Source organism: Equus przewalskii, chromosome 16 (assembly GCF_037783145.1).
Source record: "Equus przewalskii isolate Varuska chromosome 16, EquPr2, whole genome shotgun sequence".
Taxonomy (NCBI): domain Eukaryota; kingdom Metazoa; phylum Chordata; class Mammalia; order Perissodactyla; family Equidae; genus Equus; species Equus przewalskii.
Genome location: NC_091846.1, coordinates 1,593,858 through 1,614,958, shown reverse-complemented (window position 1 = coordinate 1,614,958; position 21,101 = coordinate 1,593,858). Strand labels below are relative to the sequence as shown.

The window sequence follows — 21,101 nt, the reverse complement described above, 5'->3', positions numbered from 1 at the left end:
TTTTTTGAGCATCCTCCATACTGTTTTCCGTACTGGCTGTATCAGTTTACATTCCCACCAACAGTGCACAAGGGTTCCCTTTTCTCTACATGCTTGCCAGCATTTGTTATCTCTTGTCTTTTTGGTGATGACCATTCCAATAGGCATGAGGCGATATCTCATTGTGGTTTTAATTTGCATTTCCCTAATGACCACTAATACTGAGCATCTTTTCAGGTACTTGTTCCCCATTTATGTATCTTCTTTGGAAAAACGTCTGTTGAGGTCCTTTGCTCGATGTTTAACTGGGTTATTTGTTCTTTTGCTTTTGAGTTGTATGAGTTCTTTATATATTTTGAATATTTACACCTCATCAGATATGTGGTTTGCATATATTTTTTCCCATTCTGTAGGTCTTTTCACTTTGTGCTGGTTTCTTTTGCTGTTAGCATTTGTTGAACAGCTTTTCATTTCTTAATGGTTTCCAGTACTATTGCTGTCATATAGCTAGTTTTCACATATAAGTGGATCTTTCCTGAACTCTCTAATCACTTCTGTTGGTCAGTTTGTATGTTTCTGCACCTATATTTTGCTTTGTTCTAATAGGATGTCTAGATAGGTAATAGGACAAGTCCCCCATCCAAATCCTCTTCCAGTTCTTCAGAAGAGTCTTGGATATATTTGACTTTTTATTCTTCTTTATAAATTGTGTCAGTCAAGTTGGATGGTGGTTGGGATTACAGGGAAGCTTTCGTGAAGAATGCACATCTCTAATATATTAACTCTATCCCTAAGTGTGGTATGTCTCTATACTAATTTAGGTCCAATTTGTCGTCTTTCAATAAAGGAACAAATTTTTCTTTAGTACCTTATATTTTTGTTGCTATTGTAAATAGTATCTTTTTTTAAACCTCATTTTTCATATTGCTGCTGGCATAGAGAAATGCAATTGTTATTTGTACATTGATCTGATATTTACTAACCTTTCAAAATTCTTATTGACTCTAATAATTTGTCTTTAGAGTCTTTTTAGTCTTCCGTGGACAATCATATCATCAGTGAATAATGACAATTTTGCTTCTTTTCAGTCCTCTCAATTTGTATTTCTTTCTCTTATTTTATAATACATTTCTTTTTCGTCATTGTACAATGTTAATACAAGTGGTAATACGTCTTTTCATCATTAGGAATAATGTTTGCTATAGCTTTTTGAGCTGTCCTTCATCAGCATTACTAATAAGTTTTTTAAAAAACATAAGTGAGTATTGATATTATTAAGTGTATTTCTACTTAATCTGTTAATGTGATAAATTGCTTTTATAAAAGTTTTTTCTAATGTTAAAATTACCGTTGTGTTTCTTAGTTGAACCCAACATAATGACAATATATCACAACCTTTTATGAACTGCTGGGTTTGTTTGTTATCAGAGTTAACACCAGCTTCACGGTCACTCCAACTCATTCTCTTTTTCTCTTCTCTGGGTCAGTTTGTGTAAGATTGGTTATTTTTGTTTTATCTTTTGTTTTGGTTTTTGCTAGTTCACTACATCTCACCTGTAAATCCACTGAGCCTGGTATTTTCTTCTGGGGAAAAATTTACACTAACTAAAAATTTTAAACGGTTGGTTATAGGAGTATTCAGGTTTTCTTTTTTTCTTGATCCAAATACGCAGTTACAGTTTTTTCTAGAAGTGTGCCTTTCTCTTGTGAATTACATTTTTGCTTTTACTTTTTTCTTCACATTTATAATTTCAGTTTTGTTACTAATTTCAGAATACAGTTTTAATGTTGTGAAAATGCTATATGCTCGTTGGTAAAAGTAATTCAAACAGTGCATAAAGTTAAAATTCTCCAAAAATCCCATCAATTATCAGTTCCTTGGCATTTCTTTATTCACATATGGAGCTATGTAATACCCTTGCCCCCCACCCCCCCAATTATGGACGTTTAAGTTTAAAATTTTTTTTTGAAAAAGCAAAAAATTAGAAGTAAACCAAGTCACTTATAATTTCACCCTCTGAAACTTGTTACTATTAATGTTTAGATGTATTTTTTCCCCCCAGATTTTAAGGTATACCGGTTAGGTTTAAATAAAAACAAAGTCATTACTTCTTATTTATATTGTTATGAGCATTTTCTTATGTCATTAATTCATGTTAGGATTCATGGATTTTAGTGTAAAAGATTAGGGGAATGGTTCAGTAAATTTATTTGCACTTTTTTCAGTAATGCTGCAGCAAACATTCTTATATAAATCACCATGTGACTCTCCTGCTACGTGGACATTCTTAAGTCAGTTTCATTTTTAGTTAACCCTTCAAATGGTGTCTTGTCTACATAAGGCCACTCTTCACAGCTCCTCTTTGATGAATCAGGGAGGCTTTAGAAGAATGGGTATGACCTAGAGAGAGAGACAGAAAAAAGGTAATAAGCTTAGCAGTTGAAATTATCTAGGGATTATTTTATTTTTTTATAACCCCCTTTCTTTTGTACAAGGTTTCTGGTAGCTTAAAGAACATTTAAAATGAAATCATCTTTTAAAACTTGCAAAAGACAATCAGAATTAAATAAGAGTAGCAAATCAAGACTAGAGAAAAAGAACAATCCTGATATACATACCGTAAGCTTATCTGTATATAGTAAGTTTGACTTTTTAGATATGAATATGAAGGTCATGGAATGGGATGGGAGATGCAGTTACTTAAGAAAGTCTCATGCAGAAAGAGAAAGCATACCTGCCCCTCAGGAGTTTTTCCTAATATTAAGTAAAAATAAAAATAGGAAAAAAATCTCTTACCAAGTTTTATATAGGAGATGGTGAATGCTATGGAATCTTCAATCCCATGACAACAAATGATGCTTGAACAGATTTTATTTGGCTATTTCTTCGAACATTCTTTAACTTTCAGTATACCACCAGGATCTGGTTATTGAGTTTCTTTTTTGAATAGTTCTAGCTATTTTAAACATTGATTTTTCATGACTTTATTTTTTTCTTACAGACCTTAGAACAGAAAGAGCATTTACTATCTTGCAATTACCTCCTGGATATATTAGACTCTTCTGAAAGTCTAAAGTACATTATGATATTATGATATCTTACCGATCTGATTTCTCCTATATCTTGAAACATTTTGCTGTTGCATGATCTTAGGAAATATTTCACCATTACTCATCAATTCCCACCTATAATTTAAAAAAAGATTACAATAATAAGAAAATAGAGGAATGATGGAATCACCTACAAGGTTGACATAGTAGTGAGATGAACCACACTACAAATGAAATAAATAGCTACTATTCATTGTTTTTCAGTTTTATAATTGCATTTCCTAAAGTATGGCATGTTCTTTCAAGACACTATAAAAGAAGTCTGGAGATAGCATCTTCTAAGTCCTCTTTTTTAACATTTAATTGGATACAGATTGGTATTCAGAATTTTTAATTTTCTGTCCATAGTAAAACAGAGAGAAGGAAATTGCCAGAATAAGACATTTTACAGTGATAAAATGACTCAAGATGAATGTAAAGAGACAGCAGCACTCTAGGCTCTAATAATGACGGTGAAATTGATAGTGTAAGTGAAATCTGGGACTGAGTTTTAGCTGGTGATATTCTAGATAAATTTTCTCAAACTCAACAATTCATGAGTAAATGATGTATTTCCAAGGACAAAAAGAAAATATGGCATTCTCATCCAGTTAATCATTCTACAGGAAGAACTTCACCCAATATTTTGTGACAAGAGTTTGGATCATCACATTTTGCTAAAGGATGTTGATAATATTCCTTCATCTTTTTTGGTGTTCATACAACAAAATTTACTTAATAATGGTTTTAGTAGTATTAATGCTGAAAGCAGTATATACAAAGGAAATAAATCATGTAGAAATGAAAAGAAATTGAATTGATCGTTTTCATTGGTTATAAATCTGAATGAATGCATTGTCACATTTATGGAACCAAGAATATGCCTGTCCTTCAACAAAATTGTATTCATATTAAAGTTTTCAAAAGTATAATGCATTTTGATGATACATGGGCAAGAACCAGTGTTCATAGTAAGTTGGAACCTATTAGAAGTAGATTTTCTAAGGACAGTGGATCTTCGTTATTCATAGATTCCATATTTGCAAATTCGCCTCCTTCCTAAATTCCCTTTGTAATCCCAAAATCAGCACTTAAGGCACTTTCATGATCATTCCCAGACATGTGCATGCAAAGAGTAATGAAAGAGATGAATCACCCGGCATGCTTGTTCCCAGCTGAGGTCAAATTAGACCTTTTCATGGTCTCCAGTGCTACATTTTTCAAATTTTTGTGTGAAATGGGGTATTCCAAATTTTTGTCACGAAATAGTGAAGTTCTTCCTATGCAATGACTGAGTGGATGATTTCACTGTTTAAAATGGCCTCCGCGTGTTGTTCTGAAGTGCTCTCTGGTGTTCCTGAGTGCAAGAATGCCGTGCTGTGCCTTATGGAGAAAATATGTGTGTTGGATAAGCTTCGTTCAGGCATGAGTTGTAGTGCTGTTGGCTGTGAATGAATCAACCGTGTATATTAAATAAGGTGTCTATAAACGGAAATACACATAAACCAAGGTTATGTATGTATCAGTTCACCTGTACATGGTGAAAAATGTGACCAGAGAAAGAACATAACGCCACCGAGTCAGCGTTCACGGCAACTTTATACAATATAAATACCAGAAATGATGACAATTGACTATATACAAGATGAATACGTTCCAGTTAGTTGCCTTGAAAGAATGTTGCTAATTCTTGGTATATATACTTTCAAGGCCAGGAAAATATGGGATAAAAATTTGGGCTTGCTTGGGGCTGGCCCCGTGGCCGAGTGGTTAAGTTCGCGTGCTCCGCTGCAGGCGGCCCAGTGTTTCGTTGGTTCGAATCCTGGGCGCGGACATGGCACTGCTCATTAAGCCATGCTGAGGCAGCGTCCCACATGCCACAACTAGAAGGACACACAACAAAGAATATACAACTATGTACTGGGGGGCTTTGGGGAGAAAAAGGAAAAAATAAAATCTAAAAAAAAAAAAAAATTTGGGCTTGCTGTGTTTAAATTCTTTTTTTTTTCTTTTTTTAAGATTTTATTTTTCCTTTTTGTCCCAAAACCCCCCAGTACATAGTTGTCTATTTTCAGTGGGTCCTTCTAGTTGTGGCATTTGGGACGCCTCCTTAACGTGGCCTGATGAGTGGTGCCATGTCCACGCCCAGGATTCGAGCCAGCGAAACCCTGGGCCACTGAAGCAGAGCACACGAACTTAACCACTCAGCCATGGGGTTGGCCCCTTAAATTCTTGTTAAAATTATCTGATGAAGTTCTTTTCACTTTCCCTCCATTCTTAAGTAAATTTTTCATAAAATGACTTAAAAATATAAGAAGTTTTTTAAAGAACCAGTTGATTCAGAAAATCACTGGTTTTTTTTTTTGTATACTGTGGGTTAATAAAAGCTGAAGGCATAAAATACAATCCATTGGAAGTAGTTCACTTAGGTGCTTAGCTGTTATGATCTGGTGGTGGTATTCTGGTGGTCCAGCTTAATCTGGAATACTTGAAATAGATCTTCCATTACTTTTGTTTTTTGAGTCATTCACAAATTGCTAGAATAACAGTTTGGATGGTGCTTTCTGATTAAGGTTCCAGAATTCTGTATTTGTAAGATGAGACCTGTTTGCTTGCTTTAGAAACTACAAAAGTGAGTTATAGATTAGACTATAAACCTTTAGTATTCCTGTGTTCACCACCTATTAACAGAATGTCAGAAGTTGTGGATCATGCTAAAGCCTTTTTAAGAGTGAATACGTAGTTCAAAGACGCTACTACTTTATTTCTAACAAATTACTTATGAGAGATGCCATTGTTAAAAACTGACCCTGAAATGTATGTTTATATTTTATCACCTTAGTGTGTTTTCTGAAATTTTTTGTTTCTCACCCTTCCCCATTGGACTGAGGCCCAAAAGCTTGGATGATACGTTATGTAGGTTTTTGCACTAAGCATCGTGCTTAACACTAAGTATTCCCAGTTTCATTCAACAGTGATCTAGTGAATTTGTGGATGAAGAAACGGATGCATAGATTAAATTATGTATCCAGATTACTAATTTATGGAAAAATTAGCATATGGAGTCTTATTAGACTGCGTGAAAATTAAGTGGTATCTTAACACTTTGAGGTCCATAGAGGTATTCTTAATCACTAGGTGTAGACTGTTCCTCCTCAATATGGCAGAATAATTTACTTTGAGGTTATTTTAGGACACAACCTGTACATAGTGAAAAACTTAATATCCAGCGCCTGTGTGATTGTTAGTTTCCTTTTAGTCTGTATTGCTTGCTGTCTGCTTGGCTTTCCTACCTCATCCTCACACACTGGTGTCCATGAGTCCCTGTGCTCCTGGTGTTCCTGCTGCCTCAGCACCCTCTCAGGCTCCTGTGCAAGCCCTATCCTTGCTTTTCCTTTTTATTATAAAATGTTAAGGAGCATCTATGGAGTTCTTCCCATGTATTCTTAAATATGCTGGTTCAGACAGTCTATTTTCCTCATTCTTCAATTTTTCTAAAATCATTTAAAAGTGTGTAATAAGTACAATTTTATCTTTTTGTTCTAACAGTTCTCTTCTTGACTACAGAAAAATGTTAATATTATTTTTATTTGAAAAAGACATGTTCCACAAAGCACTGAACAGCTAGTCTTCTAAAAATTAAACATTAATTCCTATTTGCCTAAGAATTATTTAGATTAAATTGAGAATCTTTGTTACAAGAAAAACTTATAAAACTATTTATATGTATAGCGATAGGACTTTTGTTATAATGCCCATCTTATTTCTCTGGCCATTTGTTTTATGAATGTCCTTTTCTCTTAGCTTGATAAAGATGACATGGTATACATGGAAGCATATGACAAATTGCTGGAGTCCTGGCTAACTTTGGTCCAAGATGACAAACATTTCCATAAAGGCTTTTTTACCCAACATGCGGTTCAAGTTTTCAATTCCTATATTCAGTGCCACCTAGCTGCTCCAGATGGCACAAGGAATTTGGTAAGTTTTAAGCCAGGTTGTCATTAAAAATCCACTTCATCATTGTATAGTACTAGAAATTTAGGATGAGCTCCTTCAGAAGATTTGCTGAGAGCATTAGATGGAGAGCAAAAGTGGTCCCTCTTGTCTAAATGAGTACATGTTTTACAGGATGTTGCTTATAGTTACCCCCTTTCTCTTCAGTTTTCAGTTACCCAGCTGTGTCTTCCTAGTTGTTAAGTGATATGAATGACTTCTTGGATCCAAGGGACCCATGGATCTTGAAGACGTCAGATCTTTTTAGGGACAGAAGTTAAATTCTCTGTGTGGGAGGTGGGTTGTGGGTATGCGTTTAGCTGTGTTTACGTATGTGTGCCACGGGGTAATGCCCTCTACTTCTTTCTCTTCTGTGTTTCTCCCCCTTTTTGGTAACTGCTAGGGCAGTCAGCATGGTTAGATAGAAGTCCCTAGACAGCTGCACTCAGATGTTGTCTCTGTCCAGCTCCTTTTCATGTCTAGTGCTAAAGTTATTTTACAGTGCAACAGAAATGCATGATTTTTTGAACAGAGGAGTGCAGTTCCTCATTTTTATTTCTTTCGTCAATAATAGACTGCAAATGGTGTGGCCTCTCGTGAGGAAGAAGAAATAAGTGAACTGCAAGAAGATGATCGAGACCAGTTTTCAGATCAACTAGCCAGTGTAGGAATGCTAGGAAGAATTGCCGCAGAACACTGTATACCTCTTCTGACAAGGTACACACAGTCCAGAGAAACCCCGTGGAGCAAATGTTCTCTATTCAAAATTCCCTGGAGAGCACTTAAAGTGTTTAAAGACTTTAAACACCCCCACCCCGTATCCCAGCACACTGGAACAAATGGACAGAAACATACTCATGATTGCGTTCCTTGGCTTGTACATTGGGAGCCCAGGCACTACAGCATAGATGGCAGAGAGATTATGGAAAACATGGTATGAGAAATGATTTGACCCGTATCAATAAAAACTTGGAATAACCAGTTTTCAAATGCCTGTTGTAAACCTTGATTGTTTGTAAAGCAGTGTTTAATTCTATGTCATAAACAATAAATCGCAATTCCTATAGTGCTATGAGAACGGCTGTGTATAAAATAGATATTTTTGTATATGTGTTTTTGCGCTAACATCTTCATTTATGTTCTCTAATAGATGGAAATTGTAAGATGTTCCAGGTCTTTGCTTGTTGAACTTTATGAAGCTATTGTTTTTTTCCTCTTTTAGTCTATTAGAAGAAAGAGTAACAAGACTCCATGGTCAGTTACAGCGACATCAGCAGCAATTACTTGCTTCACCTGGTTCAAGCACTATTGACAACAAAATGCTTGATGATCTCTATGAAGATATTCACTGGCTTATTTTAGTTACAGGTTTGTTGGCTGTTTCTTTTTAAAATGTAATTGCCAACTGAGCAGTTTAAGCCTTAGAAGAGGCTTCATATATTAAAACAATAGTCCGTACATCGTACTGGGTGAAATTTGGATACAGCTAACTGTATGTCACAGAACTTAGGTGTTATTATTGTCGTCATTATTATCCCTATCTTATAAATGAAGAAGCTAGACTTAGTTATAAGAAACTAGTACGTGGTCACACTGCTATTAATTTTTGGAGCCAGAATGCAAATCTAGGCAGTCTGACTTTTAGGGTCTTCTTCCATAACCATACTGTCAGTGTTTCTGTATTTTAAATAATCAGGAAAAAAATCTTAATTTTTGAGAAGGCATTCCCAAATATTGGCTTTTGATATAGACAAAAGTAGAATTCCTATTAACTTTACAGAATATATTACTGAAAATTATTAAAAGGTAGTAGATCAAAAAGCCTACCTGTCAGTATGAATTATAAAATTGGTGAATAAAACATTTGTCCTTTCCTATATTTTTGAGAGTTAATTATTTGAGTAATAGAAAGTTTCTTCTCATCAAACTTGAAATTAACATATTGACATTTATAATTTACTTCTACATCAGTTTATATGATGTATATAAATCAAATAAAACTGAAACATTTATAGTACAATTTGATAAATGTAGATTTGTTAAGTGTTCATTTTTAATTTTTTTTAAACTGAAGGCTACCTCTTAGCTGATGATACTCAGGGAGAGACTCCGCTAATACCTCCAGGAATAATGGAATATTCCATTAAGCATTCATCTGAAGTTGACATTAATACAACACTTCAAATTTTGGGATCTCCAGGAGAAAAGGCTTCTTCCATCCCAGGGTACAACAGAACAGATTCTGTGATTAGGTAATATGAACTCTATAGCTGTGCTCTTTAATTTATACTGTTTTATAAATTCTGAGTTGATGGGTAGATGACTGGAGTGATAGGCATGTTGTAAATCTGATACATGAAAGAAAATAAAACTTGGAGAAGCCTTGAAATAAACAAGGATGGCAAGTACTCGATATATTTAAGCAGTGCCACTCTGGTGAGAATTGACAGCTATATCCAGTACTGAGGAAAACAAATGTAAAATTACTCTAAATACAATGAGACTTTGATGGGACATTCAATCTAATGTACTATGAACATATCCCTTGTCCATCAGAAAGCAATACTAATGCAGGTACAGGCACCCTAAATCAGAGAAACAAAGAATATGAGATTCTTAGAAAACAAATGAACGTTAACTAGTATTTATTGTTCATAAAGCTAAAACTACATTTCAATGGCTTTCTTAAGAAAAATTATGATTCTTATGTTAGAAAATAGAAATATTTATCCTGAATATGTGGAACCTGAGAACCCTGTCAGGTAAAGTTAAAAGACAGTAGTGTGCCTCAAATGAGAGAATTCACTTTGATCTTCCTAATAGTAATGGCAAAATTTTCATTAATTCTTTATGGTGAAACTAAGGAGGCATAAATCTGCACTAAGTCTCCTCCTAAAAGTGGATTTGAAAATAGCATTTTAAATTTCAGTATCTTTAGCTTTAAATTTAGATTGCAGGCAGAGATATCAATAATGAAGTAACATTGGTTTTTGTCAGTTGCAAAATCAGTAATCAAACAGGGTGCTCTCCACCACATTCTTCTTATTTTAATGCAAAAAGACATGGATATCATTTAAACCTGTGCAGTAGAAAGTATGATTTTAAAATTATTGAACTATTAAGCCAATATCAAGAAAATGTTTGGGAATTTATTTCCTTTATTGTTGCATTCTCTTGTTTGAGATAAAATATCAATGCTCTATTGAAAAAGTTTTATCTTTTCCTTTTGGGATTACTATAGGCATTAGATTAATTGTCTGTGGAAATCATTGCTTTTGCTTTGGTTTGATTCACGATGAATGTTAGTTTCAAAGGCAGTTCATTTCAGGGTGCTGTCATATTATAATCTTTGTCGTATTTCTTGCCTGGGCAGTACCATCAGGAATGCTTTCCTTGTATTTTCAGTGCTTTTTCAATTTTTGCCAGTCCCAGATATCAGTGTGGGAGCAAAAACATTTTGGTAACTGAGAGCACAGACTATGGAGGGTTGAGGCAAGGGTGGGAACAACAACAACAAAAATCACCTTTTTTTTTTTTCTAAGTAGTCTGAAGAATTAATGTGAAGTTGAATCATATATGGGAGAACAGTCCTTGTTTATCTCAAAAAGTAGTTCACATTTCTTGAAGAAATTATCATTTGACAAATAATTATTGAGTACCTACTATGTCCTGGGCACTATTCTGGCCATTTGGGAAACCTCAGTGAACAAAACAGACAAAAATCGCTCCCCTTTTCAAGCTCCTTGAAGGGGAGCGATAATAAATAAGTAAATTAAATAATATATTAGAAGACCATAAGTGTGTGGGTAAGTAACTGGGCAGGGTGAGGGGGGTCAGGGTTGCAGAGTTCAGGAATTGTTTGTGATTTTAAATATTCCTATCTCTGTAGGCTTTATTTGGGTTAGTAAGAGAGGCCACGAAGACCTAGGGGAAGAGGATTCCAAGCAAAGGCCCTGTGGCACACCAGGCATGTTCAAGGAACAGCAAGAACTGCCGTTGCGGGTTGAGCACAGTGAGGTGGAATTTTGTAGGAGATGGAGTTAGAGGGAAATCAGCTAGTCTTTAGGTCTTTGTAATATCTTTGGCTTTTGCTTTGAGTGAAATGAGGTGCTATTGTAGGGTTTTGAACAGAAGAGTAATTTATGTGTTAAAAAGGTTACTCTGTGGGCCAGCGTGGTGGCTTGGTGAAGTTCACGCGCTCCACTTCAGCAGCCTGGGATTCACAGGTTCACATCCCGGGTGCAGACCTACACATCCCTCGTCAAGCCATGCTGTGGCAGCGTCCCACGCACAAAATAGAGGAGGATTGGCACACATGTTACCTCGGGGACAATCTTTCTCACCAAAAAAAGAAAAAAAAAGGTTACTCTGCTGCATTGAGAGTAAACTGTCAGTGGCAAAGATTGAAGTAGTAAGACCAGTTGAGAGGCTAATTGCTGTCATCCTAGAGGAAAATGGTGGTGGTCCAGATGAGCAATAATGGTAGAGGTTGTGAGAAGTTAAAGAGAACTCTGTTTGACTCGTTCTGCTGACTTCTGGTTTATGAAATGCAGAGGTTATCCAAGATTAACTTGGAAAGTATGGGAAACTGTGAGTGCTGTCTGAAATATAAAATATATTCAGATAGCGTGCTTAAGAAATTGAGGTAGGATTGGGATATTTCAACAGTTAAAAAAGTGTTTCAGAGGTAACTCTACAGGACTTTGCTGATGGATTGAGTATGGCAATGAGGAGGGAGGAAGGAATAAAGAAAGGCTCCCAGGGGAGCCTCAGATTTATCTCCCTGAGAACTGCGTGTGGTACACTTTTTCTCTACCTTGCTCCCACTTTATAAAAAAAAATGGAAAAGCTCTCACTCATTCTGAATCTTACTGTGATGGATGTGTGTGGCATGTGTGTAAAAACCTGCAGAATGCCAAATGAAGGGACAGTCCCAAACAGTGTGGTATTGGGAGTGAATGACTGAGTAGTGGATAACCAGTAATTTTACAAGGCAGGAGATTTCCATTCCTTTGCATTAAATAGCACTGAAGAGGGCTTAGTCAAGTTGTCAGTTAACAGATTATTAAAAATAATTTTTGATGGGAGATCTCAATGACTTTTGGCATCTAACTTGAAAGAAGTCAAATAATTCAGAGACCTCGCTATTTTAAAAATACCCTCCGTTTATTTATATGAATGTTTTCTCAGTGTTTATGTCTATTAAAATGAAAAACATGAATCAAATTATGCTCAGCTCTGTCTCATTCTAACAGTAAGTAATATTTTTTCACAGATACATGAACTAATTTAGAAAAATAAAACTCCACTACATTAATCTCATTCAAGATGCACAAAATTTTATTTTTATGTTTAACAATTTATTTAAACTTATATTCTGTTCAGTTGTGAACTAATAAGTATTGTAATGATACCTCCATCCAGAAGACATTTTTAAACACAGTCTTCTGATCATTGGAAATTTTTAAAAAATATATTTTAATATCTTGACATATTTGAGAGAAGTAAATGGTATGATCAGTATAATAAGTAGAAAAATTTATTAGGGTAGTATTCTAAGAGGAAATTGAAAGAAAAATTTAAGGAGAAAAAGAAACATTATAAAGTTTCCAACTGTAGAAGAAAAACTTGTTTACTTTTCAAATGGATCATGGTGGGTATCAAAACACTGTGATAATTAAATTCCAGTGTGAACATTTGAATGGTAACTGTAACTATTTAATTCAAATTCTGTTAGGCTGAAAATTATATCTTTAAAACTATTTAACTTATGAGACAAATGTGATACATCAACTTAAATGTATTGTGAGGTCATTGGGATATTTTTGCTCATATACACCCTTAAATAATTTTTTAAAGTTTGAGCACTGGTGGTACAAGTATGTGTATAGCAAGAAAAGAAGAGGTTGTGGGGGTAGAACCTTAAAAACCACCTGATTTAAAGAAGATCAGAGGAAGAGGAGGATGTCATAGACCGGGAAGAGTAAGCAAATAGATCAGGGGAAATATGGGAGGTGTGGTGCAAGGGAAGAAATTATTTCAGAAGGGTGGAGGGGTCAGCAGTATCTAGTACTTCTGAGACATCCAGTTAGATAAAGAACTGAAACATGTCCGTAGGATTTCATTACAAGGACATAATTTCAGTCATCTTGAGAGCAGTAAGGAAAGTAGCAGAAGCCAGACTTCAAGTGATTAGAATCCCTGTCTTGGTGCTGATATTCATAAAATGGTGTTTTCATGAGTTCTTTCAATTAAATCCTTTGCTGCTTTGCCTTTTAGCTAAAGTCAAGTTAAATATACATTACTTCTGAGCGTGTGGTCTCCTACTCCCAGCCCCAGAACAAAGACTTTGTTACTTATCTGCATATCATACATGTCATTAACACCACATAGTCATGAATTACCTAGCGCAGAAAAGGACAGTATGCACACTCATGTAGGTTATTTTTCTAGCCAAGTTTTTATTTTAAAATGCCATTAAGAATCAAGTTTGTTAGGAAATAAATAGGACTATCAGGTTTAGAGACAAGACTCAATATTCAAAACATTCTAGATAAGTCAGTTACCGGATCCTACACCATAAAATGACCATTGTATAAAAACAAGCAGTGCTAACCATGGAAGTTTTAAGAAGTGATGGAGTGCTGAAGAATTTAGCATTTACTCTGAACTTTTAATTTTATGTATTTCTCCATTTTGAATTTGAAAATTTTTTTAGACAGTAAAGCTGCGATTTGCACATGCAGTTAATTGCAACTTCAGCAACAGGGTGTCTCTAGCCGTGACCCTTCCCTTTCTTTGTCTTGTTGCCTACTTCCTGAAAGGTCAGTAATAAAATGGGGCTTTTGTCAACAACCCTATTGGTGAAAATTTCAAGTATAGCCTGGCCTAAATCCAGAGAGTTGAGAAACAAAAAAGGACTTTTAAGAAAAAACTATATTAGATGACCAATTAAATAGATAAAAGAATAAATGACTTCTTTTTTGTACCCACAGGCTGTTATCTGCCGTTCTAAGAGTTTCAGAAGTTGAATCTCGAGCAATAAGAGCAGATCTCACTCATCTACTAAGCCCTCAAATGGGCAAAGATATTGTTTGGTTTCTAAAACGCTGGGCAAAGACTTATCTCCTGGTGAATGAGAAACTGTATGATCAGGTCAGAATATGAAACTGTTTAACTTCATTTGGGCTTATGATGATGGCAATTAGAGAAATGGGAACATTTTTCTTGATGATTTCCTCATCAAAATGTAAGGGGCCTGGCCAGTGGCACAGTGGTTAAGTTTGTGTGCTCCACTTTGGTGGCCTGGGGTTCACTGGTTCGAATCCTGGGCACAGACTTGCACACCACTTGTCAAGCCATGCTGTGGTAGCATCCCACATAGCAGAACTAGAATGACTTACAACTAGGATATACAACTATGTATTGGGGCTTTGGGGAGGGAAAAAAAAGAGGAAGATTGACCACAGATGTTAGCTCAGGGCCAATCTTAAAAAAAAAATGTAACTAACACTTGAACATTTTCCACATTGAGAGAACTATATGAATGGCATGCTATTTTAATAACTTTTCTTAGAGCACATCATTTGATTCAGCTTATTTTAACCAATATTAAGTTACAGATTACTATTTGGGAATGGATTAATTTATATTCTTTGTATTTGGTGTAAATATCATGTTAGTGTGTTAATAATATGAGGGTAATCAACAGGAAAATCACAGTGGAAAACGTAAGTGGATTGAGGATGTCTTTCTTGGACTTAGGAAATGAATACATTTGTAAAATTGATGTAAACGGTACTTCAGATTTAGATGCTAATTTCAGTTTGATTTTTCTATGGATTTTTTTTCAGCTGATCTTTCTCACCTTTTTAAAAAATTTGTTTTCTCTCTTAAGATAAGTCTACCCTTCAGTACAGCATTTGGAGCAGATACAGAGGGTTCTCAGTGGATTATTGGCTACCTCTTACAGAAAGTCATCAGTAACCTCTCAGTATGGAGTAGTGAACAGGACCTTGCAAATGACACTGTACAACTCCTTGTCACTTTGGTGGAAAGAAGAGAAAGGTAAGTTGATTATAAGATGCAGAATCTGAGTGTGTGTGTGTGTGTGTGTGTGTGTGTGTGTAACTCCAGTTTGCTCTTTAGTCTAGTTTTTCAAGTGGCTAACAGTTACATGGTCCTAAGCTCCAGAATACACCCTGTAGTTTTGGAGCAGTACATTTAAAAAAATAGTATCGTATTGTGACAAATACAAATAGGGCTTTCCCATCTTACGGCTGAGGATTGCATTGATTGTTCAAGGATTTGGCATCAGAGATTCTTATGAGTAACATATATTTAATTTAGTAATTTATAGTTTTAAAAACACTTTAGTATAGAATAGTCTTGTTTGATTTTTCAGGTACCCTGTTAGTATTATCCTATTTTATAGATGAGAAAAACTGATATTTTAATAATTAATATTTAATTTTGCAAAGTAAAATTTTTCACACTTTCTACAACAAATTCTGGGAATGTTTTCATTTGTCTTACCACATAGAAATATGATTGTTGTTATTAGTACTATTGTCATTGGCTACTGTTTATTGAGTTCTTAGAATTTACTAGGGACTGTTCCAAGCATTTCATATATAGTGTCTCATTTAATTGTCACATCAGTCTCAGCCATGAGATTTAGGGCTGTTATTAGTGTTGTTATCCCTATTTTACAGATCAAGAAACTGATAATTAAGAGAGAGTAAATAAATTTTACATTGTCAAACGACTAAGGGGATTTGAATGCAAGCTTGTGTGCCTCCAAAGTCTATACCAAATTTACTGTACCATACTTTAAAAATTAATTAAACCCATAGTAAAAATGGCAAAAATGAATGACAGAGAAAGAATACCCAGGGCAGCAAGGCAGAAGAAAATAACCTACAAAGGATCCCCTATCAGACTTTCAGCGGATTTCTCTACAGAAACCTTACAAGCTAGGAGAGATTGTAGTGACATATTCAAAACTTTAAAGGATAAAAATCTTCAGCCAAGAATACTCTATCCAGCAAAAATATCCTTCAGATATGAGGAAGAAATTAAATCTTTTCCAGACAAACAAAAGCTAAGGGACTTTGTAGTCACAAGACCTCCACTACAAGAAATCCTCAAGAAGGCTCTCATACCTGAAAAAAGACAAAAAGGGAGTAAGGGGTTACAAAACACAGAGTAGAGAGACAAATAGAATCAGAATAGGATAGCAAATATTCAACTATAGCATTAGGATAAAGGGAAGTAAATCACCAAAGCAAAGACAATCTTATCACTACAAACTCACAACGCAAGTTGGAATAAGAGATGAAAATAAATAGGAGGGGAGGAGGAAAGGGACTGAAACAGTCTAGGCTAAGGAAGTAAGAGACCACCAGAAAATGGACTATGTTATACACGAGATTCTGAATACAAACTTCAGGGTAGCCACTAAACTAAAACACAGAACAGAGACACAAAACATAAATAAGGAAAAGTCTAAGAAACGCAGCATAAGAAATTGCAGAAGTCAATGGGTAGGCTAAAATACACAGGACGAGAAACAAGGGAAAAACAGGAAAACCGGAAAACGAGCAACAGAATGACAGCATTAAACCCTCATGCATCAATACTCACACTGAATGTAAACGGATTGAACTCTCCAATAAAAAGACACAGAGTGGCAAAATGGATTAAAGAACAAGATCCAACAATTTGTTGCCTCCAGGAAACACACCTCAGCTCCAAGGACAAACACAGGCTCAGAGTGAAGGGGTGGAAGATGATACTCCAAGCTAATAGCAAACAAAAGAAAGCAGGTGTCGCAATACTTATATCAGACAAAACAGACTTCAAGATAAGGCAGGTAAAGAGAGACATAGAGGGCCAATATATAATGACTAAAGGGACGCTTCATCAAGAAGAAATAGCGCTTATAAATATCTATGCACCCAAGTTCGTAAAGCAACTATTAACAAACCTAGAAGAAGATATCAAAAATAACATGATAATAGTAGGCGACCTCAACACACCAGTCACATCAATAGACAGATCATCCAGACAGAAAGTCAGCAAAGAAACAGTGGAGCTAAATGAAGAACTAAAACAGTTGGACTTAATAGACATATATAGAACAGTTCATCCAAAAACAGCAGAATACACATTCTTCTCAAGTGCACATGGAACATTCTCAAGGATAGACCATGTGTTGGGAAACAAGGCAAGCCTCTACAAATTAAAAAAAATTGAAATAATAACAAGCATCTCCTCCGATCATAATGCTATAAAGCTAGAAATTAATTACAAGAAAAAAGCTGAGAAAGGCACAAGGATGTGGAGACTGAACAATATGCTATTGAACAAACAATGGATCATTGAAGAAATTAAAGAAGAAATAAAAAAATACCTGGAGGCAAATGAAAATGATAACATGCCATACCAACTCATATGGGATGCAGCAAAAGCTGTATTAAGAGGAAAATTCATTGCAATATACGCACATCTTAACAAACAAGAAAAATCCCAAATCAGCAATCTTAAACTACACCTAACTGAATTAGAGAAAGAAGAACAAAGCCCATAGTCAGCAGAAGGAGAGAAATAATAAAAATCAGAGCAGAAATAAATGCTATTGAAACAAAAAAGTCAGTAGAAAGGATCAATGAAACAAAGAGCTGGTTCTTTGAGAAGATAAGTAAAATTGACAAGCCCCAAGCCAGACTTAAAAGAAAAAAAGAGGGAAAGCTCAAATAAACAAAATCAGAAATGAAAGAGGAGACATAACAACAGACTCCGCAGAAATACAACAGATTATAAAAGAATACTATGAAAAACTATATGCCACCAAAATGGATAACCTAGAGGAAATGGATAAATTCTTGGACTCCTACAGTCTCCCAAAGCTCACTCAAGAAGAAGCAGACAATTTGAACAGACCAATTACAAGGAAAGAGATTGAAACAGCCATAAAAGCATCCCAAAGAATAAAACCCCAGGACCAGATGGCTTTCCTGGGGAATTCTATCAAACTTTCAGAGAGGATTCAATACCTATCCTTTTCAAGCTATTCCAAAAAATTAGGGAGGATGGAACACTTCCTAACACATTCTACGAGGCTAAGATCATGCTGATACCAAAGCCTGACAAGGACAGCACGAAAAATGAGAACTACTGGTCAATATCGCTGATGAACATAGATGCAAAAATTCTCAACAAAATTTTGGCAACCCGAATACAGCAATTCATCAAAAGGATCATACATCATGATCAGGTGGGATTCATACCAGGGACACAGGGATGGTTCCACATCCGCAAATCAATCAACGTGATACACCACATCAACAAGTTGAGGAATAAAAACCACATGATCATCTCAATAGATGCAGAGAAAGCATTTGACAAGATCCAACAGCCATTTATGATAAAAACTCTGAACAAAATGGGCATAGAAGGGAACTACCTCAACATAATAAAGGCCATAAATGACAAACCCACAGCCAACATCATGCTCAATGGGCAAAAACTGAGCACCATCCCCCTGAAAACAGGAACGAGACAAGGATGCCCTGTATCACCACTCTTATTTAACATAGTACTGGAGGTTTTGACCAGAGCAATCAGGCAAGAAAAAGGAATGAAAGGAATCCAAATAGGGAGGGAAGAAGTGAAACCCTCGCTGTTTGCAGACAACATGATCTTATATCTAGAAAACCCCACAGAATCCGTTGGAAAACTTTTAGAAGTAATCAACAACTACAGCAAAGTTGCAGGGTATAAAATCAATTTACATAAATCAGCATTTCTATACTCTAATAAGGAACTAACAGAAAAAGAACTGGAACACAATACCCTTCACAATCGCAACAAAAAGAATAAAATACCTCGGGGTGAATTTAACTAAGGAAGTGAAAGACTTATACAATGAAAATTACAAGGATTTTCTGACAGAAATGGATGACGACATAAAGAGGGGGAAAGACATTTCATGTACATGGATCAGAAGAATAAACATAGGTAAAATGTCCATTCTACCTAAAGCAATCTACAGATTCAATGCCATCCCAGTCAGAATCCCAATGACATTCTTTACAGAAATAGAACAAAGAATCCTAAAATTCATATGGGGCAACAAAAGACCCCGAATTGCTAAAGCAATCCTGAGAAAGAAGAACAAAGCTGGAGGCATCTCAGTCCCTGACTTCAAAGCATACTGCAAAGTTACAGTAATCAAAACAGCATGGTACTGGTACAAAAACAGGTGCACAGATCAATGGAACAGAATTGAAAGCCCAGAAATAAAACCACCCATCTATGGACAGCTAATCTTCAACAAAGGAGCTCAGGGCCTACACTGGAGAAAAGAAAGTCTTTTCAACAAATGGTGATGGGAAAACTGGAAAGCCAGATGTAAAAGAGTGAAAATTGACCATTCTTTTTCACCATTCACCAAAATAAATTCAAAATTGATCAAAGACCTAAAGGTGAGACCTGAAACCGTAAGGCTTCTAGAAGAAAATGTAGGCAGTACACTCTTTGTCATCACTATCAAAAGGATCTTTTTGGACACCATGTCTTCTCAGACAAGGGAAACAATAGAAAGAATAAACAAATGGGACTTCATCAGACTAAAGAGCTTCTTCAAGGCAAGGGAAAACAGAATTTAAACAAAAAAACAACCCACTAACTGGGAAAAAATATTTGCAAGTCATATATCTGACAAAGGCTTAATATCCATAACATATGAAGAACTCACACAACTCAACAACAAAAAATTAAACAACCCAATCAAAAACTGGGCAGGAGACATGAACAGACATTTCTCCAAAGAAGATATATGATTGGCCAATAGGCACATGAAAAGATGTTCATCATCACTGATCATCAGGGAAATGCAAATCAAAACTACACTAAGATATCACCTTACACCCATTAGAATGACAAAAATAACCAAAACAAATAGTAACAAATGTTGGACAGGTTGTGGAAAAAAAGGAACCCTCATACACTGTTGGTGGGAATGCACACTGGTGCAGCCACTATGGAAAACAGTATGGAGATTCCTCAAAAAATTAATAATAGAACTACCATATGATCCAGCTATCCCACTACTGGGTATCTATCCAAAGAGCTGGAAGTCAGCAATTCCAAAAGTCTTATGCACCCCAATGTCCATTGTAGCATTATTTACAATAGCCAAGATGTGGAAGCAACCTAAGTGCCCATCAACAGATGATTGAATAAAAAAGAAGTGGTATATATATATACAATGGAATACTACTCAGCCATAAAAAAAAACAAAATCGTCCCATTTGCAACAACATGGATGGACCATGAGGGAATTATGTTAAGTGAAATAAGCCAGATAGAGGAGGACAATCTCTGTATGACTCCGCTCATATGAGGAATTTAAACACGTGGACAAAGAGAACAGATTAGTGGCTACCAGGGGAAAGGTGCGGTGTGTGGGGTGGACACAAAGGGTGAAGGGGTGCAACTACAACACGACTGACAAACAATAATGTACAACTGAAATTTCGCAAGATTGTAACCTATCATTAACTCAAAAACAAATTTCTTTAAAAATTAAACCCAGTTACCTTCCATTTTTGTTTACTTAGTATGCATCCAATGTAAGTAATACATCTTACATTTTGTTATCTCTACCCATAGGGCTAACTTAGTAATTCAGTGTGAAAATTGGTGGAACTTAGCCAAGCAGTTTGCAAGTCGAAGCCCACCCCTGAATTTCTTGTCCAGTCCTGTGCAGAGGACACTCATGAAGGCTCTTGTCTTGGGAGGTTTTGCACATATGGACACAGAAACCAAACAACAGTATTGGACAGAGGTAACAGTTCCCCTTATTTTGATTGCATCCTCTCATGTAACCCTGTAGTTGTTTTATCTGTGTGTTGTCATAAAATAGTCTGTGGAGATGTGAACTTTTCAGTCCTAGCTTTTCTGTTATCTTTCCCTCTAATGAATAGGTTGAAGCTTTACAGCTATTTTACAGCTATCATCCTATGATCTAT

General features: G+C 35.6%; 1 protein-coding gene across 3 annotated transcripts in view; it reads left to right on the top strand.

Moving 5' to 3' along the window:
• XPO4 (exportin 4) overlaps positions 1 to 21,101 on the top strand; it is a 125,840-nt gene that overhangs the window by 85,639 nt on the left and 19,100 nt on the right. For all 3 annotated transcript variants that reach the window (XM_070577834.1, XM_070577837.1, XM_070577836.1), the window contains 7 exons: positions 6,874 to 7,050; positions 7,640 to 7,782; positions 8,288 to 8,433; positions 9,140 to 9,317; positions 14,061 to 14,220; positions 14,963 to 15,132; positions 20,743 to 20,917. In XM_070577834.1, the coding sequence (XP_070433935.1) occupies positions 6,874 to 7,050; positions 7,640 to 7,782; positions 8,288 to 8,433; positions 9,140 to 9,317; positions 14,061 to 14,220; positions 14,963 to 15,132; positions 20,743 to 20,917 (1,149 nt within the window). The remainder of the gene's footprint in view (positions 1 to 6,873; positions 7,051 to 7,639; positions 7,783 to 8,287; positions 8,434 to 9,139; positions 9,318 to 14,060; positions 14,221 to 14,962; positions 15,133 to 20,742; positions 20,918 to 21,101) is intronic.